This window comes from Leishmania infantum, chromosome 32 (genome assembly GCF_000002875.2).
Source record: "Leishmania infantum JPCM5 genome chromosome 32".
NCBI classification, from domain to species: domain Eukaryota; phylum Euglenozoa; class Kinetoplastea; order Trypanosomatida; family Trypanosomatidae; genus Leishmania; species Leishmania infantum.
This window is the reverse complement of record NC_009416.2, coordinates 1,392,973-1,420,081: the sequence shown is the minus strand read 5'-3', so window position 1 is coordinate 1,420,081 and position 27,109 is coordinate 1,392,973. Positions and strand designations below refer to the sequence as shown.

The following is a 27,109-nucleotide window of genomic DNA, read 5'->3' as shown; positions in this document are numbered from 1 at the left end:
CAGGAATGAGGAAGCTCAAAGACGCCTCTCCGTCTTGCCTGGAGGGGCAACTCGCCACTCAAGACTGCACAAGCAAACAGCTCTGCTCCGTGGGCTGGGGCAACGGAGAGACGTGAAAGCGGGCCAGTGTCCTCGAAAAAAAAGAAGGCGAAAAGGACTCTCACGGTGAGTGGTCGGTGCTACCGTCGATGGACTCGGGTGAACTGGCTGGGCGGAGACAGCGCTGCCGCAGCGGCAGTAGAGGAGGGGGCACGTTGAAGGTGAATGCTGCGGTCTCTCTTGTTCAACCGTCCCTGAACAGAGCTGCAAGGCCTTCAGGAATCTGATACATCACACCATGCCGCTTGCCCGCCTGCCAAGTGTGGGTGTAATGCTCTCCCCCCTCCCCCTTTGCTGCTTGGCGCGCTGTCTATCTCGCTGAGCTTGCAGTGCTTTTCTCAGCGGAGGGGGGTCGGGGCTTAGGCGTCCGCAGTCCGTGGAGACGCAGTCACGCACGCACACACACGCACAGTGCACAGTGCACAGTGTCTCACGTGTGCTGCGCTTTCCTACCCTTTTCCCCTTCGTCAGGAGTGCGCGCCATGCCAGCACAGGCACAGACGCACGCAAGCGCCTGGGCATCCCACAGCGGATCGTGCCACTGCGGCGCCGACAAAAGCTCCGCTGCCGTCGCGTCACTGTTTGCAGCTTTCTCCAGTGCCGTCATCAGCGATGGCGGCTGCTTGGGCGAAGGGGCGAAGCCGGCCGCCGTGAAGAGAGGGTGTCGGGTGGCATCCACTATCACCGCCTCCAGGGGCGAGCTCAGCAGCCGAAGCGGCCGGGGTGGTGTCCGGTGCGCAGAGCTCAACGCAGCGGCGTGGGCAGCAGCAGCCACATCAGGTAGCTGCTTCGACCCGGCATAGCGAGAGCCTGCCCGGCGACCTCGCTCTGAGAGATGGCACGGTAGGGGTGTCCCAGTGAACCCCAGTCCCAGCGTGCGGTGAAGGACGGAGGCGTCGCTGCTGCCGTAAACGTACACCTTCGCACGAGAGCACAGCGACGCGCCCTCGCCTCCGCTGTAGGGGCTTTCAGGCGCATGCACGAGACCGCGCCACAGCAAATTGATCTGCTTGGCCAGATCTTGCATCGTAAGGCTCTCCTGGAAGTTAAGAGACGAGGACGCCAGCACCAGGGCAGACGCCGCCTGAACGCGATCGGCGTCGACCGCTGCGCCGCCAGTTGAACGGGCAACGTCACGCCACGCACTGGCGTGAGTGCCGTCGCGGTGTGCGTTGCGCACCTCAATCAAGTTTGCCTCGACAGACGACGCGCAGTCAGCGAGCCAGCTGTACCACGCAGAAGGCCTCTCAAAGCTGCGGCGTAGGAGGGCCTGCAGGAGCTGTGGGTGGTGGCGAGAGAGGTACGCGAGCGACTTGTAGCCTTGCCTGCCTTTGCTGTAGGCACGCAAGCCGCCAATATGCTGCGACGCCGCGGCAAAGTCCGGTGACTCCACCGGCGCAGCATAGAGCAGCTCGAGTGCCTCGCGGTTGAACCGGTGGATGTTCGGGATCCCGAACGGGTCCAGCCCCTTGAAGAACTGCACGGTGCTCAGTCGTATCTGCAACTCCCTCACCACCAGTGTCTGAGCCACTGTGGTGGGGTCGGCTGCCGGCAATGAAGACGCACCTTCTCTCTCCAAAACTGGAAAGGCGTTCGCCTCGTCCACGAAATCTGCCGCGGCGTCGGTTTCACCTCCTGACGACTCGCCGTGGCGGAGCGCCGCAAGCGCCCAAAGATCGTTTTCCTCTCTCGTCGCCTTCTTCCCCTCTTTCCGCAGAGCTCGGCGAGGACCGAGAAAAGACGCCATGGCGCCGCGCGCCTCCGCCTCAAGTGGGGCCCGCAGCTCCTCCAGGGCCGCTCCTTGCACGAGAGCCTTTTGAATTTTTGGCAGAAGAAGGTGGCCGCACGGTAGCGGCTCCGCCAACCGCATCACCTCCCTCGGGTTCAACTCCAACACCGTCGGGGCACCCCCAAGTTCGGTCAACGTGTGGGGCGGCAACTGCACTCGGCTGCTATTTGGACTGCATGCCCGGGCATGGGCCTCGCTCGCTTGGGGCGGGCGCCGCGATGGCAGCTCTGCCCGCGTAAATGGCACCAAGGCCAGTGAACGCACATACGAGTTACCGTTGAACTTGACGTACTCCAGGTCAAGGGCGTAGCTGCGCGGCGGTGGCGGCTGGGCGCCGAGGAGTATGCGGTGCGTTGTGCGCATGCAAAAAGGATGCAGGACCACTGGCAGCGGTGACGGCGGCACGATGACTCTCCTGAGTCCTCTGGCGCTCGTGCATGTCTTTACGTAATGCGCGGGTGTTCTCGCTTGGCGAGGAAGTCGGCAAGAAAGAAGAGTAAGATAGGGCAGGAGAAGCGGACGCACACCGCCAGCAACAGCTCGAGCAACGTGAGCACTGGTCTCTCGGCCACCTCCGCCGCCTTCTTTTTTTTTGTGGTAGGGGAAGGGTTGCCCTTCCGGGCCTCGATGATGGTTGGTAGAAGTCTTATCACATCTGTGCCCGCTCACGCAGGAAACCGAACAGAAGAAGCCATGGCACCTTCTGGTGCATCCAGCACAGCAATTTCCTGTGATGGTGGTGTGCGTGTGCGTCGCTGCCAGATCGCAGTCTGCGGCTGCTGCACTCAGCATTTCTTGTGTGTGTGTGTGTGTTTCCTTCGCACTCAGCGCAAGACAGTAGCATCATCTCACGCGCACCACCGCCTGAGCAGCTTGTGCGACGCCACCAATCAAGAGAATAAGAGATGCAGAAACAAAACGCTTGTGTACATGCGCACCGCCCTGTGTGTGTGTGTGTGGTGGGGGGGGGGGGGGGTTCCCCTTTTTTTCTTTCTTCGCTTCGCCGAACCGTCCTGGTCCTCGCCAACATGCGCATGCAAGCCGCCATAAAGCACCGGCCACATATAACAAGCATTCAAAAACAAACCCGCCACGCGCACGCGTGTACCACATGCAGACAGACGTACACACACACACACACAGATAGAGAGCGATGCGCAGAGAAAGAGCGCGCGCCACTACCGCTGCGGTCAAACAACAGGCTCCTGTACTACGGCGATAAGGAAGTCATCGCTGCAGCGGATGATGATCTCATGCAGCAGCGTGCGGACGCGAATGAGCTCTACGGAGCTCTCCTGAATGGGTGGTGGTGGCGTAGTGGTGATCTGCTTCTTCGCTCCCATTTGGGGTGAGGACTCAGAGGCAGCACGGTGAGACTTTACAGGTGTGAACAGCATTGCCGCCTGTCGTGCTAAATCAGCCGCCATGGCTGCGTAGGACTGGGCCAGAGACCTGTCGAGGTTTTGGAAGCTGTCGCGTATGGGAGTCCCTTCGGACGTGCACACCACCACACCCAGCACGCCCTTGGTGTACGTGATGCGCTCAATAACGCCTTCAATCTGCTCCGCAGACATGATATGCGCGGGAGCGTGCTGCACAGTGGGTAAGAAGAGGAACGACACAGCGCAGGTAGCTGCGGGAAGAGCTGAAGGGCGAACCTGCGAATGGGACCTCGCAGAGCACAGATAAACAACAGTGGTGAAGAGAAGGAGGGTGGTGCAGTTCGAGATCGAGTACGCGATCTCGGGAATGCACGTGACAAGCACACACACGCACGCACAGAACACCGTCGATGCCCCCGTTTGTACTTGTGATACCTCACAGGAAAAGATGGGGAAGGAGGAGGAGCCAACGCACACACGCGTGCGCGGAGCAGAAGAGATCGGAGCGTGACAACGACAGGGAGAACACAGAGGGAGTGAAGAGGGAGCAGAGAGGAGAAGCACCATTGTGCTCGGACTTGCTGGAGCTCTGGAGAAGCTGAAAACAAAAAAAAAGCGACGCGAGGGCCTACATGCACACGATGTGGGCGCCAGGCTGCCCGCGCAAGGCCCCTTTGACGCCGCTTTCACTTGAAGCGCTGTAGAACAGAGGAGGAAGAGCGGGGGAGGAGGTTAGGTGTACTACCAAGCATAGCCCCTCCTCCTCCCTCTGATGTCTCTCTCTAGCATATGTGGCGCACTCACAACGCCGTTCAGAGTGTCGTTGCAAGAGCAGCCACATCCGCTGTCGACGGCGTGACGCGCGGTCGGGTGAGTGGTTCAGCAGTGTATGACAAGCAGATAGGTAAAGCAGAAATAGACGGGCCCCTCTCCCGCCTCACAGCGACCGGTCAAGCGTGGCGATTCCACGGTTAAAGATGACATGGAAGGACATGGAAGAAGATGGAGAAGGGAGGAGAGCGGTAGGTGGCAAAGTATGAATGATGTGAAGTGGTGCCGAGTTCCCCCCCCCCTGCGGGGGCCTGGGAGCCTTCCTGCTGCACTCTTTCTCTAGCCGGCGACCTCATCTCGTCCCCCTTCTCCTCCCATACACCACTCACCATCACACCAACGTACGCGCTCGCAGACGTTCGGCAAGCTCCACGAGCGGCACATCATCGTCGGCCGCCGCATCAGGGCAGCTCAACGCGTGGCGCTTGGGCAGTCGCTTGGCTGGTGCCTTTCGTCGACGCTGCGGCAAGAATGCGCAAAAGAGGGGCGGCGATTCGGTGGGAAAACACTTAGCGCTGCCGTCGCTGTCGCTACTGCTGCTACTCGCCTCGACACATCGCCTACGCACCGCTCTCCGGTGGCTGAGAGGTGCGCCACGTCGCTGCCCTGCAGACACACAAGGCAAAGCAGGTGAGCGACACTTATGTTGTCCAGCGCACGACTGTGAGGTGGCCCAGAGATCATCATTGTCACCTTCGCTGCCGCGCTTGGGCGTGGTGCTACACCCGCTTTCGATAATGGCAGCAGCACGTTGAAGCGCTTGAGCGTAGTAGTGCAGCGGGTGTCGCGCGAGGACAGCCGGGCAGCCACGCAACGGATCGGGCAGCAGAGTCGATTGTCCTCTCTGCGGTGTTTGTAGGTCACCATCCCTGACTGCCTCTGCGGTTGGCTTCCTTGTCTGGCGATGCAAGGCGGCAGCAGCAGCTCTCCGTTGCTTCGTAGCGATGTCTGAAGCACTCGGTATCGCGCTTCGAAGAAGATGCAACCACTCCATAAAGAATAGAAGGAAGTACTGCATCCACTTCCTGAGAGACGCCGCAAGGTGCGGCCGAACCACACTCACCGAGATCAGGGAGGGGGACGGCGCTGGTTCATGAGCGGCCCGGGCACCATGGCAGCCGTCGAGGTTAGATGTGACGAGGCGCAGCAGCACGGCACACACGCGCTCGATCTGGCACACGGCAGAGGTCTCAGGAGGGCCGCCGGCTGTGCTGACTGCCGTGTGAGGATCCTGCACGAGAGGCCACAATGCCACCGACAGCACCCCGAGTGCTGCGCTAGAGGCAGCGGCCCGGACGCGCAGGCAATCGTCCTCTCTTGGCCCTGCGAGTGTAGGGCCCCGTTGAGATGCTGAAGATGTCGTGTTTGCAGGCGCTGTATCACACACAGTAGCGCCGCTCTTGAGCACCATCGGCTTCTTTGAGGAAGCAGTGCACCGCTTCGAGGAAGTCGTTCGTGCACTGTCGTCCAGGAGGAGTTCACGGCGAAGATTCGCGGCAACGTTGGAGTGCAGCCAGCGAAGCAGCCCTTCGCTCATCTGAGTCACTGTGGCACCCTCCGCGCCAACAAGCATCATAGGGTCACGGTAGTCAGCCTCTTCTGTGGAGCAGCGCTGCAGCACATCGAGAAACTGAAGGAGAGTGTCTATTGAGAGCATGACTATCAGGGTTCACTGTGCTGGCGTGTGCTTGTATGCGGACGCTTTCCTGCGCGAACTGCTCTTGTCATCCCACACGAGTGCGCCAGTGGACCTGTTGGGCCTAGTCGCCACGCAAACGTCTGTCTATCCTCCGCAGAAGAGATACAACCACAGCACCGTGCATGAACACATGAAAGTCAGAGATGAGCAGAGAGATAGGGCGTGCGACATGTTCGTTGAACTGGTTACGGGGAAGGAGCATGGTTATCAGCGCTGCTGCGCGCGGATACGTCAGCGGTATGTCTGCGGAATGCATGCCCGCTGCACAAGCAAGCGCCGTTCTACGGAGAGAGACTCGCAGAAAGAGTGGCGTAGGCCTTGACACTGTCTGCTGGCGTGCGTTGCCTGTCCCCGCCTCTGGCAATCCGCCTACGCAAACCTCAAGTTGATGTGCCTCAGCGCCTCCGCGTCCACGGCAATCGACGCTGGAAGTAGCACCGGCAGGCAGCGCAACGCCACCGCCTCCACTGGGACGAGAGACAGAGAGCACAACCCGATCGCACTCCCCGCCGGATCTCGTCGCACCGTGGTGTCCCACGAAGAGCGTACAACGACGCATCAGATGAGCAGACAGACGCGACACAAGAAAGAGGTCCCTCTTCGCAGGGACGGACGCGCACTCACCTGCCGGCCTCGGAAGGAGGCACAAGGAGCGGGCACAGGGGAGGGCGCGCGAGGGCTCGTCGCCGGCATCCTCATGGCCGAGGCACGCCACTAGAGTATACAGAGAGAGAAGCCGACACAAACGCGCAAGAGAAACAACGCATGAAGACAGGCGCGTGGGTGCGGAGGTGAGCTGGTTCCTTGTCTTTCCCGCCCATGCAGTCGCGCGGATGCTCTTTGAACGTTCTTCGAAACCCAATGTCGTTGAAGAGAGGGCAAACAAGGCAGAAAGAAAAGGCCTCCGCGCGGTCCATTGATGTGGGTATGCACGCCTCCTCGTGACCCTCCGTCGCCCTAGCAGTCCCACAGCAGCTCCCCGCCACCACCACGACGAGGCCGGGCGCTATCATGTATAGTTATGGCACCCAGCTCAGCAGTCGGCAGGTAGACGAGGGATGCGAAGGTGATGAGAGGGGTGTCTGGGGGTGGGGAAGAGGATTGGTAGCGGGCGGCACCTGCACCGGCGGTGGGCGGGGCATGAAAGACGTGTGAAGTGGAGCTGTGGTCGGCCACTATACGCAGACACTCCAACTCAAAGAAGGCAAGGAGCCACTCACGAAAACAAAGGAGGAAGAGAAACATAAAGGCAGGTCGGTAACGCGCACACAACCACAGTTGTTAACAAGTGCAGCTGCAGATATGCACCAGGGACATGCACAGGCACAGACAGACAAACATACACGCAAGTGAGCCGCTCACTGAAGAGAAGAGCAAAACAAGACAGCAGAAGTGGCACCATGTGCTGCAGATATGCGTACCGCCCCACCCGCGCGCGCGCATTGCAGTATGGCTAGCGCAAGCGTCCGTGTACATGAGTATGGGCGTTTGTGTGTCGGGTGGGATGAGGGGGAAGGGCTGGACGCACTGCTGGGGCAGCGCATGAGAATGCTGACGGCAGCGCGAGTGGCACAGCAGCCGATAGGGGTTGGCAAGAGAGAAGATGCGCACACGTGTCAGAATAGTAAAACCAGCAGCGCTGACGCGAGGGGAGCGGGAGCGGGCCAAGAGAAGTCTGTCTTCAGTCGAGCGCGGGTCTAGTGGCGTGCAGAGAAACAACGCAGGCGCACACACGCGAAGATACATGCAACGAACAAAAAAAACGAACAAAAAGAGGCGAGAAACAAGAGAAGCCTTCAGAGACAGTGAGCGCCGAGGCGAGCGTGCGTGCGCGTGTGTGTGTGCACATGGGCATTGATGTCATTCAGCGGCCTGCGTCGAAAAAAAAAAGGAGCGCGTGTTAGCGCCATCATCGTGCCACGCCCAGCACCCCCTCACCCTGCCTCAACGACGGCGCCTTCACTGCTCAGCTTCTCTTCTCCCCCTCTCCTTTGGAGGGGTTGCGAAAGGGGAAGTCGCGTGTGTTTTGGTAGACGCTGCACAGGTGCGGCTGTGGACCTTTTGCCTTCAGCAGTTCAACGATCCGCTGCATCTTCTTGTGCTGCTCGTCGCTGCTCATGTCCACCACCTTCGCCGGCAATTTACCAGCAGGGTCCATATCCAACGTCATCGTCACCGTCATGGAGCCGTCCGGCTCCTCCTGCCCCAGCAACGAGTAGCTGTACACGTGGCCGCGCTCGCTGCCCTTCCTTAGCTCTACGGCATCCCCAGTGTAGTCGATGCAGCACTGGGTGAACGCCATGAGGTTGTCCGTGCGCTCTGCGTCGGCCGGCTGGTCGCGGAGCCCAGTGGGCCGAATCCCGAGCTCCTTCTGCTGCGCCGGCGTGAGAAGAGCGCCGAGTGTGACGTAGGAGATTATGTGCCGCGGCGCCACGAACATCACCGGCGCTCCGTAGTGCGTGCTCTGTACCGTGACATTGCCGGCGATGCGCTTCTCGGCATGGTTCTGCTGCAGCAGTCCATCGTACTTGTACATGTAGCTAACGTTCGGATCGTCTTCAAGGTATTCGTCGTCCACGAGGATGGCCTCCAGAGAGCCTGTGTTGCAGTTCGGCACTTTGGCGGTGAACCGCATCGCCTGTTTATTGCTGTTGTGGCTGGGCTTCGTCTCCCATACGATGTCGTACTTGGCGTCACGCTTCCGCACACTCCAGCCGCCGGAGAGGGCGAACTTCATGCAGGAGGTGAGGATGCGGTTAAACATGCCTTCGCCGATGCCCAAGTCCCTCATCTCGCGCGTGTCCGCGTCGGTGAGCTCCTCCAGCGGCTTCATCGTCGCCGGAGGCTCATGATCGTGCGTCTTACCCATGCTACTAGTGTGCGTGTGGAAGAAGGGCAAGAGGAACCTGATCGCCTAAAGGAACGCAAACGCGGTGAGGCCAGATACAGTGAGAAGACGCGGCTACACCAGGAGACAAGGCAGCATGGAGAGGTACGGCGAAGACCTGCACGGAAATGGGTAGACAGAGAGCTCAGGCTGTTGTCCGTTGAATGCGTGTTTCACGTCAGCCGCTCGCCCACCACCAACGCCGCCACGACCAAGCGTTCGCCGTTGCAACAGCAATGGAGAGGGCAAACAAAAGCGGCGGAATCGGGTTCGATGAAGGCAATCAAATGTGTGGGAAACCGGTGGGGGGAGGGGTGCTCGCCAGAGAGACGCATGATTCGTCGTGAGCCTCCCCCTTGCACTTGGGCAAGCAGCTCCCTGAATGCACAGTAAACGGCGCGCCTACACGAGCGCATTCGGCTCCGTCATGTGGATGAGCAGGCGCCCGCGCAACTCCCTCCTGTTGGCTCGGCCCCACCCCCATAAAAGCCGCTTCTGCAGTGCCAACACGTTCGGGGGGGGGAGGTTGAGCCGCTCCGAGTGTGAGAGCAGAACCGCAAGAACGCATCCACTTGTACATCAACAAAATGCTCAACCCTACCGCGCTAACCATCACTTTTACGGCCAGATCCACGCACCATGAACCCTTCATGCGCCAGCATGCACCCAGCGTGCTCCTCTCCTACCATGCGTCATCTCACAGCGAGCGCTTCCCTTTCCTTTGCAGGCGTGAGAGACAGAGGGGGAGGGGGGTGGGGCAGAGATGGAAGAAGCGAGAGTCGCGCCGAGGGCTGCACCGCCAGGAGTACAGTGCGTCCTACTCAGGAGCACCGCGATACGCATATATGTTGTGCTTGTGTACGGGCGACAGCGCGGAGCCGCGGGCCCTTCCAGCCTCCGGCACCGCCACGTGGAGGCATGCAGACGGTCGCACGGGCGGGGCTGACCCTCAAGACACGGCCGGTCGAGGCACAACGGCAGACAAGAGGCCACAAGGTCGCGGGGCCCTCCGCGTCCACGGCAATCGACGCTGGAAGTAGCACCGGCAGGCAGCGCAACGCCACCGCCTCCACTGGGACGAGAGACAGAGAGCACAACCCGATCGCACTCCCCGCCGGATCTCGTCGCACCGTGGTGTCCCACGAAGAGCGTACAACGACGCATCAGATGAGCAGACAGACGCGACACAAGAAAGAGGTCCCTCTCCGCAGGGACGGACGCGCACTCACCTGCCGGCCTCGGAAGGAGGCACAAGGAGCGGGCACAGGGGAGGGCGGCCGCTTCATGTTCGCTTGCCGGCGCGTGTGGCAGGGCCAAGAGAAAGGCAGAGAAGAGGCAGGACCGGACTCTAGTTGTGCAATCGCCGCTGCTCTATGATACCACAGAAGCAGCAACCTCATTAGCGGCAACCGCGCCTGTCAAGGGCGCACACACACTTACAATTCGTGTCCTATGCTGTCCTCTCTCGTGTCCTGTGCGCTTCCCCTCCGGCTCCTCTGCATCCATCGAAGAAGTGCGGCGTGCAGCGTGAGCTGATGCGGGTGAAGGCGGCAAGCGGTGCTCGCGCTCGCCCGTTTTGGGTGTGGTTATAACGCCGCGTCCGCGCCGCTCAGCCAACGCTCCGCGTTGACGTCCACCTCTGCATGCCGCTTCTCCACACGAAACGCGATCCCGAGAGAGTCGCAGAACTGGTGCATGCGGCGCGTTGCGCTGCGCGCCATTAATGTGGCCGACACGCCGGGACGGCCAAAGCGACCGACCCGGCCGCACCAGTGCGCGTACTCGAGTGCGGTGGTCGGCTGGGCGAGAATGACAACGTGGGTCAGGTGCGGCAGATCCAGTCCACGCACGTTGTTGCAGTTGCACGTGATGAAGCAGCGCCGCGGCGGCCGTAGAGGAGACGACGAGGCTGTCAGCGAGTCTGCCGCACATACTGCGGGCGATGCCGCCAACGGTTTCGGTGTCGGCGCCTGTGACGCACTCGCCGTGGCGTGTACGGGTGCCGCCGTCGCGTTCACCTCGCGCTCGAGTCGTCGAAAGAGAGTGGAAGGCTGCGGCGCAGAGGAGGGATAGTCCACATCACCGTCCAAGGCTTCAGCCTTTCGCACGGTGCGCTGAATGAACTTGCGCGTCTCGGCACGGCGCCGCTGCTGCTGCTGAGCCTGCACTGTGGAGTCCAGCCGTTCCACGAGGTAGTCGGTGCACCGCGCGTTATCTTGTGAGCCGAGGATCCGCAGCGCATCCGCTTGACCCGGGAGAAGGACGTGGCTGATAAAGTCCTCCACCTTGGCACAGTCCGGCAGAATGAGGAGAATGTAGTCCCGATGCTCTGCAGCGGCGGCGCTTGTGGGGTCCGACGATTCGCCATCCCCTGCTTTGCCCTCGCCGGAGCGCAGCGGGTGCAGACTGGGGCACGTCGCAGCGAGCACCTTTGCGAGACACTGTCGCTGCTCCTGTTGGGTGTCAGCCGTGTAGAAGAGATGCCGAATGCCATGCGGCACGGCTGCGCGTGAAACCGTGTCCGAGACAGCGGCCAGTCGCGTGGCCGACTCCTTCGCCTCCTCAAACACCCGCGCTGTGCGGTCCGCCAGCAGATTCTTCTTCATGTAACGCCGGATGTGATTCACCGTTGACCCGGCCAGGGTGGCACTTGTCAAGACCACCTGCACGGGGGCCTGATACTTGGTGTAGCGAAACAGCTCTTTGAGCAGCAGATTGCCGGCGGCGCTCGGTTGCGTCGACGGCATCACCTCGTCCACCTCGTCCACCACAATGAGGTCGACCGTGGACAGGACCGGCATGAGGGAGAAGGAGTAGCCTTTTCTGTTTTTGCGCTGCTCCCGCTTCTGAATGGCAGAGCGGCGGCGCTTGTAAAAGCGCCAGAGCACGTCCGGCGTCGTGGCCACGATGTACGGTCGGTTGTCGATGGTGCCGACAATCTTTCGTGTCTGGTTCTCATCCCGTACGATCTCCTTCGTCAGTCGGCGGTACACGTGCTCCTCAGTGAGGTTGCTCGTGGCGGCGAAGACCAGGCGATCGTCGTTTGGGTACCACCACATCTCCTGCAGCCACCTCTCCACTTGCCAGCACAGATAGTCGTTGCTGACAAGGATGATGGTAGAGAGGAGCTTCATGGGTCCATCGCGCATGAGTCGCGCAACGACGCCGAGACACAACGCAAATGTCTTTCCCGTGCCGGTGGGGGCGCAGACGGCGACGTCCTGCGTGGCGTACATGTGCTGCAGGATACGTGCCTGCGCAACAGTGAAGCCCTGAAACGATGAGGAGGAAGACGCCGAAGATGTCGCGGCGGCGGCCGTCGTGGAGAGGCTACGGTTGGTGTCGAGGAAGCGGTGCTCCAAGTACCAGACGAGCTGGGCCGGGAGCCCCATGCGCTCGGGGGCGACGATGGCCACCGGCTTCTGTGCTATATCCTCCGGGTTGTGCGTCGAGAGAGCCGTGCTATCCAGCAGCACATCGCTGAGACACGTCACGTCGCGCAGCGGGGCTGGCCGCTTGGCAGTGAAGAGCACTGGGCGGCTGTCAGCAGTGCGGAGGTCGGTGAACTCCTCGGGTACGTCCCGGAAGCGCAGCGGCAGCCGCTTCTCCGGACGCCACCGCAGCAGGGGGCACTTGCGAAGCATCGTGAGCTGCACTGCACAGGCAGCGGCCTTTTTTTCTGCTGCTTTCCTTCGCTATCAAGCCGAACGTCAGAGGTGCGCCGTCGCCGCCTCCGCGGCGCCGTCTGCGCTGTGGGAAAGGGGAGTGGCACTTTCACAGCGAGATCGAGTGCGCCAGAGACGCGCACACGCACCAACAGCAGGCGAGAGACTGAGAGGAGAGACAGACCCAGTGCGCACGCTCAGCCTCCTGCACAACTGTGCGGACGTGAGTCGAAACGAACGGGATAAGGTGAAGCCCCGAAAAAGGCGAGGAGGGAGCCGGAGATCGGCTTTTTAGGCGTAGTGAGGTGCAGACTGAGCGGAAGATGAGAGAGGAAACAAGGCTACGTACAAGGTGGATGCAACAGTCAGTGCGCGTGTGCGTACGCGTCTGCACAAGTTTTGTGCCCCAGCGCGGTACATCTGCTATCAGAGTGCGTCTGCGCCCACTGGGTGATGCCTTGCATGGGAAGAAAGAAGTGAAGGGCACAGAGAGAGACGCGCTAGTGGGGTTTGCGTTTCACTGCAGGGTGGGAGGGCAGGGCTTGTGTGCGTTCAGCGAGGTGGCCTGCAGCGAGGGGAGCGCGCCAGACAAGAGGCAAGGACAAGATACGCGCAGAGGCTAGCAACAGCCACGCTCTCGCCAGCTGTAGTCTCCGTGTACAGCTATCTCTCGTACTCGACCTACTAGCACGCGTCCTTCGTGCACACGACGATGACGTACGTCGATCGGTGCAGGAGGCTACAGCAGCGCACGCAGTGGAAGAAGGGGGACATGCGGAGGTGGTGCATGGCATGCCAGTTGCGGAATCCTGATGCACAGGCGCTCTTGTCCATCTGCTTGCGTTGCGTCGTTTCAATACTATTTATTCCGGCAAGTAATGGTTCGGTGGAGTGTCCTAGATGTGCTACTATTAGTATCGTCGCTTCTCGTTCAGCAGTCACCTCGGCAAGGCAGGCAGAGAGGGAGGGAAGGGGAAGAGGGGCTTGCAAATGTGTAAAGCGCGGCAGCCAGCCGGCAGGTGAGGAGTACGTGCACGTGCGCGGCAGTCCCACGGTGCCACGCACCGACTGCGTCCGTCGGGTGTTTGATACCTCGCCATTCTGGCCCTTCCTTCCTCGTGTGAGTCGCCTCCACGTTCTATTCTGCATCCTCCTCGCTCGTCTCAGGTGTCTCCATGGAGACAGACGCCTCGGCGGCCACATCCTCGCCAGCATCCTCCACCGCCTCATCCGCGTCCTCGGGGGCGGCGTTGACGGGCATGTCGCTGCCGGGCTGCCACTGCGGGCAGCGGTACCGCATCACCTCCAGGGTGGCGCAGCCGTGATACACGGCACCGGCGCAGGTGATATTGAGCGCGGACATGTCTCAGTAATGGTATGTAGGCCGAAGAAACGCACAAGATAGGGGGACGACGACGCACTTCGGTGGAGGATGGATAACTTGATCACGTCAGCTGGGGACACGCACAAAGCCTTCGTCGGCGTCTTCAGATACGTGTGTGTGCGTGTGTGTGTCGAGCGATGATGCCGGGGAATGGGATAGAGGGAGCGGTTTTGCTCAGAGAAAATGAACGCACAGGAGAGCAAGCGAGGAAGGAAGCGGAATAGAGGGGAGGGAGGGAGGGAAGCACTCAACGCACACTCCTGCGGACGAGTTGTGAAGAATCCGTTCACTCGGAGGCAATGCGAGGGCTGTGCAAGCATCCACAGGAAATGTTGCCTTTGTTTTCTTGCAGTAGTCTTTTTCCTTCCGCTGCTCACGCAGAGCTGTCTGTCTGCACGCACTAGCGTCATCATCAACGATTGGGAGCTGCGGAGAAGGGGTGCAGACACACACACACACACACTGCCCCCTCCCTGCCCAACCAGCTTGTACACAGCATCGGCCACCCTACGTGGCCACCTCCGTGCAGAGAGAGAGAGGCGACGGCACCTCCCTCTCACAACGAGGACGACAGCGATGTTTTTTTTTTTGCTTCTATTTTTCTCCTTCAACGTGTTCACTCTGCCAAAAAGCATCCGCAGAAACCTCACCCCTTCCACCTCTAGCCCTGCGACAGGGCCTCATCGCGCCGTGCGAGGCAGCCGTAGACGCGCCCGTTCCAGCAATGCGCCAACTCCGTCATCGGAAAGCACAGTCTCCACCGCAAGTGTTGCCGACTCTGCTTTTTGCGGGCCGTCGCGTGGCGCGCCTCCCGTGATGGGACCGGCTCCCCACACCAGCGGGCAGTGTGAGGGGCGGGCGCGATGCGCTCGAGTCACGGTGGCACTTCGCCCATCATGTGGGTCGCACAAGCCGGTTCGCTGTTGCACGTCTTCCCGACGCAACGCCCGTCAAGGACCTCACCGCCTGCATTCGCAGTAGCGATACATCCAGCTGACCTCCTCCCTACCTCGTAGGTGCTTGGCCTTCTCACCACCAGAAGCGGTTCGGCATGGGCATAGATAGGGGGAAGGGTACTGAACCCTGGGATTCCACGCACGGAGACGGATAGTGCGTCCACCCGCCCCTTGTCGATCACGAGAGCGAGAAAGCGAGGGGCACGGAAGCATCCCACCTCATGCATCAGCGCGCGAAAGCACAAAGTTTCCTCATCATGCACGAGTGCACCATTTCGGTCACACCGCACTCGTGGCAAGGCGGGAGGGGGGAAGGGGGCACCGAGCACACCGACGAAAGCAATCAAAAAAAAAGTGGGCGTCAATAAACGTGCAGCGCCCAACAGAGTGCAGCGAGAGGAAGAAAGGCGCAGGATGCCGCGGCGTACTCTCCTCTGCCTCTCTTCTTCCTCTCCAGGTCCAGCAGCGCGTTTCCTGAGCTGAAGCAGCCAGCGCAGACACGAACCCACAATAATGCACGCATGATGCGTGCATGCAGAGCTGATGCGTGTTCCGCCGGTACCTACTATTGATAAAGGTAGTCAAAGTACTGCCAAGGGATCAGCGGGGCCTGCACCGACACCTCCGCAGCAGAGGTGTAGAAGTCAAAACTCTCGCCTGTGGCGCCCTGCGCCTCGGCCACGACGCCGGCGCCAAGGTACGCCTCCGGCATCGCCGCGTCGGCTCGCATGGCGTTCATAAAGTGCCGCCCAGCCTCCTGCAGCCGATTGTGGCGAGTGTCAGACGGCAAGTCGAGCTGCGAAGCCTCCAGGAGGCGCGTCACACCAAGCAGCGTGTGCCCCTCCTCGTGGTTTGGGCATGCCTCCACCGCCGCCAAAAGCGTCGACGCAACGGCATCGAACAGCCTCGACGGCAGCAAGCGCTGCATCGCCGAGCCGGGGAAGAGCGAAAACGAGCCGCGCACCTTATCTGCAACGCCGGAGGTGAGTGGCAGGCCGGCAACCATGCGCGCCAGCTCAGAAGAGGCGGCGGCGTTGAAGTCCAGGGTGCCTAGTAGGTTCACATCACGTACCAGTGGCACAGACGGGCCGCCGCCGTGATGCACCTGCTGCCCCGCGATGGCCTCCCTGAGGCGGATCAGCGAGAGACGCGCCTGGCTGCACTGCAGGTCGGCGAAAGAACGCCGATACAGCATCTTGCTCTGTGCAACGGCGGCCGTGCCCGCCTCTATGGCGACCTCCGCCACCGTTGAACATTCGAGTCGCGTGGCAACGTGACTCAGCAGTGCCCAGTGCCCCACAACGCGCCGCTTCAGCTCGCCGGAGGAGTGCTTCGGGCCCCCTTCCACGTCCTCGTCGGGCGCGCAGTGCGTGCACAACCCTTTCAGTGACTTCTTTTTCAGTGCGGCCGTCGCTGCGCTGGCGGCCTCGTCGCCGAGCGTTGCGATACGCGCCATGGCCACCGCTAGCTCCTCCGCGGCCGCGTCCCTGCCGTGCCCATCAGTGGGCTCTGGCAGCCGGCACTTTTGCTGCACCACCGCGTGGACGACAATTGCCACCACGTCGTTCGGGTACCCATTCAGCAGATGCATGACGGCCGTGTTAGCGTCATCGTAGTCGCCCTCCGCGGCGTGCAGGAGGGTCAGAAGCAGCAGCCCCATGTAGCTCTTTGGGTTGTGCTGAAGTACCACCATCAGCTGATTGCGGGCATTGTCCGCGGCGCCAACGCCGACGAGCATCCACGCCATGCGCAGTACGTACCCAGCATCCTCTTCGGGGAGCGTCTCGCGCTCCAGTATATCTCTGCTTGCTGCGGTGATTACGGTAAACGCCGTCTGAAAGGCCGCGGCGCGGCTGTTGATGTCGCGACTCGTCATCCCCCACCGCACACAGGCCATCGCCAGCGTGCAGGCAGTCATTGGGCAGCGGTACGCCTCAACTGCGGCACGAGCCAAGCGAACGGCGGACTCGGCCGCGGGAAGCCGGTGCGCCTCTGCTGCAGCCACCGCGGCCGCCGTGAGCAAGTACGCGGCCTGCAGGCGCTCGGTCGATGGAGGCTCCTCCTCGGCGGCAGCGACAACGCTCTGGACAACGTCGTCAGAGGCCGCGCTGCCTTCCACTGCATCAGGTGCATCGCCACCCTCTTTGGCGCTGTACACGGCAGCCTCCGCCTCCGCCACCGTCGGCGCCTTGGACTGGGCGCTGGCGCGGATCTTGGCGTCCTCCTCTAGCAGCATCTTCGCGGCCTCCTCACACACCATCAGCACGCGCTCCTCTGCCTCAACGTTGCCGCCGCTGGCGATGAGAAGGTGCGAGGCAAGCTGTAGCCATTCCAGAGCACTTGTCGGTGCCCACGGCTTGACCGCACTCGCCGAAGACTTTCCTTTGTCATTTGAGGGCGTCAGGGGCTCCGGCGCGCACAGCGGCTCCAAGAAGGATCGCTTCGCGTGTATCTTCCTTGGCTTCTCGGCAGACATGGCGCACGCTCGTGGATGTATGTGTTGTACGTGTGTGCTGGCGAGTGCGTGGGAAGGGATGCGGCCACTCACGCACGGCCGATCAACGCGGTACGTCTGTGCGCAGACGCCTGCATGCACGTGCGCGTGTGAAGAAGGCCCTCTTGGTGTGTGGTCCCGGTTCAGACACCAGAGCCACCCCACCCCCAATATACGCGCAACGACCACAGGCAAGGGAAACGAACGAGGGCGCGCACAAATGAGCGGGTGCGTGGTGATGGCGAATGTTGGCGTGTGAGAGGTCACGCCGCTGTAGTGGTGACGGGTGAGGACGGTGAAAAAGCGGCACGTGCGCGTCAGCGAGAGAGAGAGGGCCGTCATGAAGGAGGAGGATGGATAGCGTGGAGAGAAAGAAGGGCGCGCGGGTGCAGGCGCTGGTGCGCGCACGGCTGTAAGACAGGTTATACATCAGCCATTGCCGGCGTAGCTGAAGGCGCACGCACACGGCTCCCACTCCGTGACGTGGTTGCCTGTGCGCCACACGGGCAGACACGCGCCCGCACAGAGAGAGAGAGAGACAGGGAACGACCAACTAGGGGGAAGCAGCGCCCGGCGCTGTGAGCCCGCCCGTCCTTATCCTCCGCCGTCATCTGCCGCTTTCTCGGATGGCCCCAATGATCATGGCGAGCATCCGCATGGCGGTAGCGCGACACATTCTGTCCCGTGTCGCCCGCTCATCCTCGCCCCACGTGAGCATTCCCTCTCGCTTCCTCCTCCAAGTGAGGGGAGAGTTGATGTGCTTCCAACGCCGTCTCCTCCTCCTGCTTCCTGGCGGTAGTCCTTTACCGGTAGTGGAGATCCTCGAGGCCCACGCTTGCTGGGCGTTGCACGCTCCCTGTCACGCAAATGCGGCTATTGGTGTGCGCTTCACAACGCACGAGTGCCCGCACGCACTACATCCAAATTATTCTTCCTCCAGCCACATACGGGCTCTGCCACCCTCCCCGCCCCTCCATCAGACCCAGATACGCTCGTTCAGCGTGACGTCGGGCGGCACCTGATCTGGCATAGACTGCATGCGCACCTCCCCGCCATCCTCGAGCGCCACCACCTCCAGCCGCTCGTTCACCACGCCACTGATGAGAGAATAGCCGCGGTAGAGGGTATTGTGCACCGCCCGAGAGAGGGTCAGTGCCTCCTCCACGGATGCCATGCGCACCAGTACGCAGCCAGTGAAAGCGCCAGACAAGTCGTCCACGGAGAGCCGCATTTCCGCGACGGTGCCGTACTGCTGCAGCAACACCTTCAGCTGGTCCTCCGTCGTCCAGTAAGGGAAGCCGTCGAGAACAACGTCCGGTACGAAGCCCTCCAAGTCGTCCTCTGCGCTGTCGCCATCGCTTGTGGGGGAAGAAGACGAGTCAGAGCTGCTGCTGCTGCTGCTGCTGGCGCTTCTGCCTGCACCCTTCCCAGTGACTTCCTCCTCTGATGATGGCGTGGACGACGTGTCGTCGGCAGCGATGCCGAGGATGGAGCGGCGCTTCATCTTCCGCTCGTGCCGACGACGCCGCGCACGCGCGCGCTTGCGCCGCTTCTCGGCCGCTGCGGAGGAGTGCGCAGCAGCGGCTGCAGCGGCCGACGCTTCACTCGCGACGGCGCGAGGATCGGCGTGAAGCCGCCACACAAACGCGTGCCGCCGCATCCAGTTGTTGACGTCTGCCAAGCAATGAGTGTTGCTGCCACCGCCCGCGGTCGCGTCGTGGAGGGCTATGCAGACAAGCTCCTTGCAGTACGCATGGCGCACCGCGTACAGCGCGTTCTGATGGGAATCAACGGTGATGATGAAGTCCTGCACGTAGAGCGTGTAGCCCGACTCAGTGGACGGGAAGAGGTGAAGCAACGCCTCCGTGGCAGTCTCTCCAAGGTACTGCACGTACTGCTGCACAGGTATCCGCTGTAGTGGTGTAACATCCACCTGTCCGTAGCGGCCAAAGTACGGGTTCAGCGACTCCTCATTGAGCTGATGTGGGTGCACCATGCGTACGTAGAGGTGCGCTGTTTCGCCGAAGTGCGGGGCCGTGCGGTCTGCGTGCGCCGTCGCCGCAGTTGGGCGGATAAAAAAAAGAGCCCTCGACATCACGCCCGTCACGGCAGCCGCCGCGGCTGCCGTCGGCGGATGTGCAGGCTTGCTGGCCGGGGAAGCGCTGCCGGATGCTCTTCCGGATGGCGCGTCCTCTACCACCCGTGGTGTTAACAGCAGCTCGGACGGTGTCGTAGTGGCGATGGCCGGGCCCGCGCGCTGCGGAGTCATGGAAGCTGGTGTACCTTCAAGACTCCCCGAAGGGGCGACGTCAGCCCCTTGCGTTGGGGTGCCCAGCTCCAGCTTGCTCAGCGGAGCGGCAGCAATGAGGCGGGATGCGCAGCTCACTCGATCGGTGTGGTACTCCGGGAACGAAAGAAAAGCGAGAACCAGGCGCATGCTGTCGACCTGGTAGCGCCGCGCAACAGGCGCTTCTCCCGTGGCGCCCGCGCTGGCGTTGAAGCGGCGGTTTAGCGACAGCAAGACCACACACACCAGCTGCCGCACAGCAGGGTGGAGTGACTGGTAGAACATCGGGTAGCACATCACTTGCGAAACAAAAACATCGTACAGTTGCGGCAACATGTGCAGCTGGCGTGCCAGCTGGTAGTTCTGAAGATCGGCGTCCGCCAAGTCCATCGTTGCTGGCCTTTGGGTGCGATTTCCTGTGCCGTTGTGCGCTCCTTTTTTTTTCGTATCTGCTTCGGGTGATCTACACGCGCGTTTCTACCCACCAGCGAAACGGGAGCTGTCGATGCCTAAGCGAGCGCTTCCCTTTCCTTTGTAGGCGTGAGAGACAGAGGGGGAGGGGGGTGGGGCAGAGATGGAAGAAGCGAGAGTCGCGCCGAGGGCTGCACCGCCAGGAGTACAGTGCGTCCTACTCAGGAGCACCGCGATACGCATATATGTTGTGCTTGTGTACGGGCGACAGCGCGGAGCCGCGGGCCCTTCCAGCCTCCGGCACCGCCACGTGGAGGCATGCAGACGGTCGCACGGGCGGGGCTGACCCTCAAGACACGGCCGGTCGAGGCACAACGGCAGACAAGAGGCCACAAGGTCGCGGGGCCCTCCGCGTCCACGGCAATCGACGCTGGAAGTAGCACCGGCAGGCAGCGCAACGCCACCGCCTCCACTGGGACGAGAGACAGAGAGCACAACCCGATCGCACTCCCCGCCGGATCTCGTCGCACCGTGGTGTCCCACGAAGAGCGTACAACGACGCATCAGATGAGCAGACAGACGCGACACAAGAAAGAGGTCCCTCTTCGCAGGGACGGACGCGCACTCACCTGCCGGCCTCGGAAGGAGGCACAAGGAGCGGGCACAGGGGAGGGCGCGCGAGGGTTCGTCGCCGGCATCCTCATGGCCGAGGCACGCCTTCGCTACCGTGCGTTTGTGAGCGTCAGTGGGCGAAGCGGCGCCGGCGCTCAGGGCACATTCAAACCCCCCGCCTCCTTCTTCACGTAGAACGTATTTCTCGCATCGGTTCGCGCACGGACGACGGTGTACGTGGACGGGAGGGAGGTGGAATGATCCGAAAAAAACAAAAAAAACTGGAGGGGGAGGGGGGCGGGTGGAACACGAAAAGGCAGTGGAGAGGAGAAAGGCGTGCCACACCAACAGCGGAGGGCGAAGAAGCAAAGAACGCAAGGGGGGGTGGCAGCGCACAAGGGTAGGCGTGCGCTCCGCATGAAGAAAAGGGCATCTGTCTGCGCGCTGTCGGCGTCTGACGCCGCTGAGCCAAACGAGGCAGGCGAAGACCTGTAAAGACAGAGGAGAGGAGAGAGGCACACGGGCGCGTGGCCACGGCTGACCGTACTATCTGCCACCATGATTCCCTCTCGCCTCTCTACTGATTGGCCTATCCACCCTCGCTTTTCCCGCCCCCCACCCCTCTGCAGAGAATGAGAGACGTACCACCCTGACGCCTTTTCGCCCGTATGTGGCGAAGGGAGATGAAGGGTTGCCAATCGCGCGTGAATGCGCGCTCTGTTCCGCGTCGGATTTCGTCATGTTCTTTAAGAGCGTTACGCGAGAGTTACACGGCGTACAAGAAGACGCGGGCACCTAAAAAAAAGGCCGCGGCGACATGCCGAAGCACTAGCAACCAGACAGACGCGTCTGCCGCGGGCAGCCACGTCCCCTCCCTTAGCGTGCGCGCGGCATCGACGTTCCACGGAGCACACCGCCTCGGCTATATGAGCACGCATGTGCCCGCACGCGTCTACCAGCGAGAGGGAAGAAGCAGCCGCCACACCGGAGTTTCAGCGGTACTATCCGTACAGAGCCTTCCGCATTGCGCCAGAGGCCGCTGTCCACTGCTGAGCGGCGGCCGTCAGCGCCTGCGCAAGCAACGGGCAACGGCCGGTGTGGTGCACGCTAACAATCCGTTCCGCCTCGTCCACGACCACTGTAATAAGGCCGTCCGCAATATGCTCCTCGATGGCCGTGGTGTCTGCCACGAGCCGCACTTGAGCGCCCGCCAAGAACCCGAAGGTGCACGCCACCGGCATGCAGGAAAGCTGCACCTGGCGTCCCTCGATAACGTCGCCATTGGGCAGTCGCGTCCGCGGCAGGTGCAGTTTATGGAGCGCGGCGAGGGCTGCGTGGAGACTGCCGGCGCGCAGCCCGCCGTCAAAGCTCAAGAGAAGGACGCTCACGTTCAGCGCCCAGCACGCCTCGCCCTCGTAGATGCTCAGCTGGCTCAAATCAAAGCAGCCGTCCAGCACGGTGCCGATGTGGCCCTCCAGCTGCCGTAGCGGCAGATCGGCGTTGCCGCTCGCAATCATGTACTGAAAGGAGCGGTAGTTGGTGCTTGTTCCACCGCCACTCAAGTGCTCGACAAACGGTGCCTCAACATGCACATTGAGTCGGCCGGCCGCTGGGTGCTCGGGGCGAGGAGGGCCCAGCAGCCCCTGCACAGTGCACTGAATGCACGTTCCGTACGCGTCCGTGTACATGACCGCGGCAAGGCTTTTGCCATCGGACACGGTATAGGCGCTGGCCATGTTGCTGCTTGCGGGGCTTTGCAGGCTTCCGTCCGTCCCACCAGCCACGGCAGCGCCGCCAACGCGCTCCTCGCGTACAATGGCGGGTAGGCGGCATTCGTCGAAGGCGCGCTTGTCAATCCGCTCACCTCTTGCAAGCAGGCGGGACGCATGCGCGCTGTAGGCCTTCAGCTCGACCGAGCCTGTGTTGGGTGCGAGAGACATCTTTGCGCGCCGCTGCAGAGTGGCCGTAGATGCACAGAAAAGAGCCCCGGGGCAGTGGAAGAGGGACTACGTGCGACGCACTGTGAGGGAGGAAAAAAAAAGGAAGTAAAGAGCACGGCGGTGCACGAAAAGACGGAAAGAGTAGAGTCGGGGTTGCGGAGGGGTGGAAAAGCAGAGTCGTTTTTTTTTTATCGGCTCAGATCAGTGATGCTCTTTGTGGCGCCAGGGCACATGAAATCACACTTGCCTCCACACCTCTCCCACACTGCTTACATAATGCCCGTCGCCACTGCTCCGCGCACATGAGGTGAGAAGAGGGCAACGCAGCAGAGTCGGACGCCAAAAGCGCGGCCTGTCCATGTGTGAGGTTTGCCTGATGTGCATGCAAAGTTGCCAATAGACATCATCGCTCCGTCGCGACTGATCAAAAACCGTGAGAAGCGTGAAGGAGAGAGAGCCTGCACGCCTGTAGTGTGCACGCTTCCGCTTCTTCGTTGCTTGCCACCTCACTTTCACACAGCTGGGCTACGAAACCAACAGCACAAGCGAAAATATATATGAAGCAATAGGGGAGGTACGAAGAGCAGTGACACACGCACGTGAGAACACATCAGCACGGACAATCTCACCCACGCTTCGATTCCGACCCGCACATTCGAGCGTATACCGTTGCGCCGACACACAGACACATATGCGAATACATGCGCAGCTACACGCGCATCTGCTGAGGGAGAATGGAAAAGGGGGAGAGGGAACAAAACACACGAAAACAGAAAAACAAAGGAAGCCCCGGGTTCTACGTTGATGTGCGTGTGTGTTGGAATGAGTTATGAAAAAAACATGAGCATACATGTGGGCATGCACACACGTGCAGGCGTACACACACGCGGGAAACCGCATGCTCTGGGAGGGGGTGTTTTGTCTGCCTGCTAGCGGAGGTGATGCTCTGCACCTTGTACAAAGAGAGGCGGCGGTGAGGGTCAGTGGCCTGTGCGAGTGTAAAGGAGTGCATGCACGCGTGTTATGCCACGATACAACGCACGCAGAACACTGCAAAACAGGAGAAAGAGAGAGGGGAGGGGCAGAGAGAGTGAAGATCCTGGTGAGCGCAAGGGAGGCCCGAATAGGAAGATGGGCAGCGCGTGGGGGGAGGGAGAGGGCAGGTAAGACAAAGGAGGCCGCGGAGGGGACGCAGACAAAAACGTGCACACACACAAAGAGAGAGAGACATGCATTTAAATGTATACATATACCTATGTGTGTGTGTGTGTGTGCACATGCGCACACACTGTGAGAGAAAAGCACACCTACGCAAGACACGTGCACGCACACACACACACACGTATGCTCACGCCACATGACGGCAAAAGACCAGCGCGGGCGAGAGTCTGACGACGACAACGGAAAAAAAAAATACAAAAAACAAGGGCGCGGAGAAGGAAAGCAAAAAAAAAAGAGAAGGTCGACTGCGGGCGCTGGCCTATCCCATATGCAGCTCGCCCATGCAGACGCGTTAGCAAGAAATGGAGTCGCTCGTATTCCTTCCGGTGGTGCACTTGCGATTCTCGCCCACGGTGTCCAGAGGCAGCAAGAGGGCGCGGAGAGACGCGTGCGGGCAACCACACGTGAACATCAATGCCCGTACGCATCCGCATGCATGGCGAGGAATACGCGCACAAGCGAACACACATACCCAACACGTCCGCTGGCGTTCATCGTCCTTGAAGCCAAAAAAAAAAGAAAAAGATGAGCCAGACGCGCCCAGAGACGCTCATAAACGCAACGGGAAGTGAGAGAACGAACCTGTCTGGGCTCGGCGCCAGATCGCAAGCCCAGACAGGGAGAGAGAGAAAGCATCGCGGCAAAAGTGAACGCAGCAACTACCATCCATGCGCCTGAGACACACACACACGCCTCACCCACTACTCCCTGCTCTCGGCTCTAGCCCTTTCTTTTTCTGGCTCCCCCCCCCCCTACTTGCCCTTTCGCCTCATCCCTACATCTACCTCCCCCACTCTTGATCACACACGAGTTACAGCTTGTGCCCGCACTCGGTGCAAAACTTCTGATCGGATTCAGAAATTTTGCAGCCGCAGCCCCCGCAAAACTTCGCTTTGCCCGTCGCAGCGCTCTCGACGGCCGGCGCTGCCGGTGTCAGCTTCGCACGCCTTGGGGTCGCTGCACCCGTGCTCGGCGGCACCGGCAGCGTCCCGCCCTTCCGCGCCGCCAAAGGCTTGCTTCGATCGATACAACAGTCCTCGTGCTTCTGCACCCTCTCCGGCAGAAATTTGCGCCCGCAGTACGTGCACGGCACGAGATCCGCCTCCGTCGACTGCCGCTGCAAATTCAGCCGCGACGGCACGTTCTTGAAATGGGATACGTTATTCAGCCGAATCTTTTTAGCGATGTTGTGCTCCCCCTCCGCGCCACCCTCAAGGCCGCCGCGCACGGCGAGGTCATGCTCGGTAGCGGGGTTGTAGTGCACATTTGTCCCGAAGGAGTCTTCGGCTTGTTTCTCCTCTGTCACCCCAGACGCGTCCGCAGCGCGCACAGTGCTAGGCGTGCCCTGCCCTTGCGGTTGACTTCCAGCCGCGCTATCTCGCCAAGTACTCTGTGAGAGGGGCGCGTTGCCGGCGCCGTTGCTGCCGCTGCCGTTCGCGTGCGCATTTGTGCCCGGGGGCGAGGAGGTGGGCGGCGGCGCCACGCTCGGCTCCATCAAAGCCGGTCGGTTCGGCGCCGAGGAGCCAAGCATATCCGGGTCGGCACCCGTCATTGCCACGAAGGAGAGGCGCTGCTCGGTGTCGGCACGCAGCGAGGGCGGATTCGTGTCCTCCACATCCACCTCAACCAGCAACTCGATTACGTCGCGGCTCGGTGCCTTGGGAGCTGCGGCTGCACCGTTCGGGGCGTTACCAGCGAGGACGCGTGTGTTCGACTCGCTCCCGGCGCGGCCCGGATTCCGCGACGACGACGCGTTGGTGGGCGGCATCTGGTCCTCCGCGTTCTCCTCGTTCGGGAGGGTGTAGCTCGACATGGTGTGGTCTGACGGCTTGGGAGAGGGGTCGGCACCACGGGCCACGTCACCCGCGCCGGCGTTTGCGGGTACCTTGTACGCACTTGCCGCCCTGATGCGTCTGTCCTTCGCCGAGACGGGAGAGGCGCTTGTAGTCGGCGCCGACGGCGTGGCAACGGGAGGAGCAACACGGGAGGCGGCTGTTGGGATCGGCTTTGCCGTTTTTCCAGGCCTACAGCTCTTCAGGTGAACCTGCAGACGGTCTGGTAGGAACGTGCGGCCGCAGTTAGGGCAGGGCGAGAGCGCCGTGTCGTTGAATGCTTCCATCTGCAATTGGTTGTAGAGCTCCACGTCATTCAAAGGTGCCTGCCTCCCAAATCCGCCGCCGCCAATGCGACCGGCGCAGGAGTAGCCGCCTCCTGTGGCGGGCCCACCAGCGGCCTCCGCGTTCGCCGTGCGCGCCTTCATCATTTTCCCGTGCTCCTTCGGGCTCAACGGCTTCGGGCCGCGAATAGCCGGGTCACCACGCTCCCAGACAATCAGTCGCTTCAGGTAACACTGGGGTCGGTGAATGTCAATGCTGGCGGTGCCGAACTGCCGCCCGCACAGGTAACAGATAATGAATTTGGGTGCCTGGCCAACGCTGCGGCGCTGCCCCTTCGCCTTTGACTTTCCACCCAGCGCGGGGCCGAGCATGCTCTCCTCGGCCTGACGGTGCTTGCGCTCGTTCTCCAGCAATTGCTGCAGCCCGCGCGTCACAATCAGATCTCTGCCGTCCGCCTTTCTAGTGTCGGTGCTGGCCAGATGCGTGGCGGAGCGTGGTGTGGTGTTCAGCGATCCGCCCGCGCGCGGCACAACAACGCTGTTGCTGCTGAGCCCACCGGGCCCAGCGGGCCGCCGCGTTGTGCTCATCGCAAGCGTGCACAGTGCTGTTTGGGGTTTCTACTTGGTCGGATGCGGAAAAAGGAGGGTAATCTTCGATACCTGTTGCTGCCCCCCGCGCCCCGCGGACCGCCTACGATCTTGCTTTGTAGGGTGAGTGTGAGTAAGGGGAGTGTCGTCGGCGTGCAGCAGTGCGTTTGGAAACCTTGCCCTTCTGCGACCCCCAGGCGTATGTCTCCTGAGGAGCGCTTGTGCCGGTACTCAGAGTGGAGCAAGTAATGTCCAGTGCACTCGGACGCCGAATATTCGCGTGCTGTCCTGCTCAGTGGAAGGAAGTGTATGCTCTGCAAGACGATGGGCCCCCTCACCGCCCCGCACACATATACAGAGGATTTTAGGTACGTGGCGCACGCAGAAGGAGTCAGATGGTGAGCATATGCAGAGAAAAGGCAGAGTGGGAGACGACAGACGGCAGGAGAGGAAGAGAGCAGAGTTGCGGTCGACTGCTCGCGCTCGTCCGCTGAAAAAGAGAGCCGACATCTCTTGAAAAGGGAGAAGGGCGGCCCTGTGTGTGTGTGTGTGTGTGTCCATCAGCTGCCGTGACAGTGCCCCTCGAGCAGCTGCTTGCATCAACACAGATCGAAGCAGCAAACTATCCTTTTTCTCCACACCTGCCACTCGCCCGATGGCGTCACTCCGAAAAGGGTATGTGCCTTTGAGGCCCTGCTGGCGCCGGTGTCAGAGAAGGAAAGATGCAGTGTAAAGCTGCTGCACCGGC

At 61.4% G+C, this 27,109-nt stretch overlaps 9 protein-coding genes across 9 annotated transcripts; all 9 read right to left on the bottom strand.

Moving 5' to 3' along the window:
- Positions 1-529: 529 nt before the first annotated feature.
- Positions 530-2,251, bottom strand: LINJ_32_3730 (conserved hypothetical protein; the record flags this gene model as incomplete). Its single annotated transcript, XM_001468009.1, has 1 exon — positions 530-2,251. The coding sequence occupies one exon, from the start codon at positions 2,249-2,251 to the stop codon at positions 530-532; it is 1,722 nt and encodes a 573-aa protein (XP_001468046.1).
- Positions 2,252-3,078: 827 nt separating this feature from the next.
- Positions 3,079-3,837, bottom strand: LINJ_32_3720 (conserved hypothetical protein; the record flags this gene model as incomplete). Its single annotated transcript, XM_001468008.1, has 1 exon — positions 3,079-3,837. One exon carries the CDS (start codon positions 3,835-3,837, stop codon positions 3,079-3,081), a length of 759 nt encoding a protein of 252 aa, XP_001468045.1.
- Positions 3,838-4,432: 595 nt separating this feature from the next.
- On the bottom strand, positions 4,433-5,758 carry LINJ_32_3710 (hypothetical protein, unknown function; the record flags this gene model as incomplete). The annotated part of the gene is made up of 1 exon (XM_001468007.1): positions 4,433-5,758. One exon carries the CDS (start codon positions 5,756-5,758, stop codon positions 4,433-4,435), a length of 1,326 nt encoding a protein of 441 aa, XP_001468044.1.
- Positions 5,759-7,766: 2,008 nt separating this feature from the next.
- On the bottom strand, positions 7,767-8,669 carry LINJ_32_3700 (conserved hypothetical protein; the record flags this gene model as incomplete). The annotated part of the gene is made up of 1 exon (XM_001468006.1): positions 7,767-8,669. One exon carries the CDS (start codon positions 8,667-8,669, stop codon positions 7,767-7,769), a length of 903 nt encoding a protein of 300 aa, XP_001468043.1.
- A 1,604-nt stretch (positions 8,670-10,273) lies between these two features.
- LINJ_32_3690 (putative DEAD/DEAH box helicase) lies at positions 10,274-12,331 on the bottom strand (the record flags this gene model as incomplete). The annotated part of the gene is made up of 1 exon (XM_001468005.1): positions 10,274-12,331. The coding sequence occupies one exon, from the start codon at positions 12,329-12,331 to the stop codon at positions 10,274-10,276; it is 2,058 nt and encodes a 685-aa protein (XP_001468042.1).
- Positions 12,332-15,257: 2,926 nt separating this feature from the next.
- On the bottom strand, positions 15,258-17,168 carry LINJ_32_3680 (conserved hypothetical protein; the record flags this gene model as incomplete). Its single annotated transcript, XM_001468004.1, has 1 exon — positions 15,258-17,168. One exon carries the CDS (start codon positions 17,166-17,168, stop codon positions 15,258-15,260), a length of 1,911 nt encoding a protein of 636 aa, XP_001468041.1.
- A 994-nt stretch (positions 17,169-18,162) lies between these two features.
- LINJ_32_3670 (putative RNA-binding, protein) lies at positions 18,163-19,863 on the bottom strand (the record flags this gene model as incomplete). The annotated part of the gene is made up of 1 exon (XM_001468003.1): positions 18,163-19,863. The coding sequence occupies one exon, from the start codon at positions 19,861-19,863 to the stop codon at positions 18,163-18,165; it is 1,701 nt and encodes a 566-aa protein (XP_001468040.1).
- A 1,634-nt stretch (positions 19,864-21,497) lies between these two features.
- Positions 21,498-22,436, bottom strand: LINJ_32_3660 (putative exosome-associated protein 2; the record flags this gene model as incomplete). Its single annotated transcript, XM_001468002.1, has 1 exon — positions 21,498-22,436. One exon carries the CDS (start codon positions 22,434-22,436, stop codon positions 21,498-21,500), a length of 939 nt encoding a protein of 312 aa, XP_001468039.1.
- A 2,032-nt stretch (positions 22,437-24,468) lies between these two features.
- LINJ_32_3650 (conserved hypothetical protein) lies at positions 24,469-26,145 on the bottom strand (the record flags this gene model as incomplete). Its single annotated transcript, XM_001468001.1, has 1 exon — positions 24,469-26,145. One exon carries the CDS (start codon positions 26,143-26,145, stop codon positions 24,469-24,471), a length of 1,677 nt encoding a protein of 558 aa, XP_001468038.1.
- Positions 26,146-27,109: the final 964 nt, after the last annotated feature.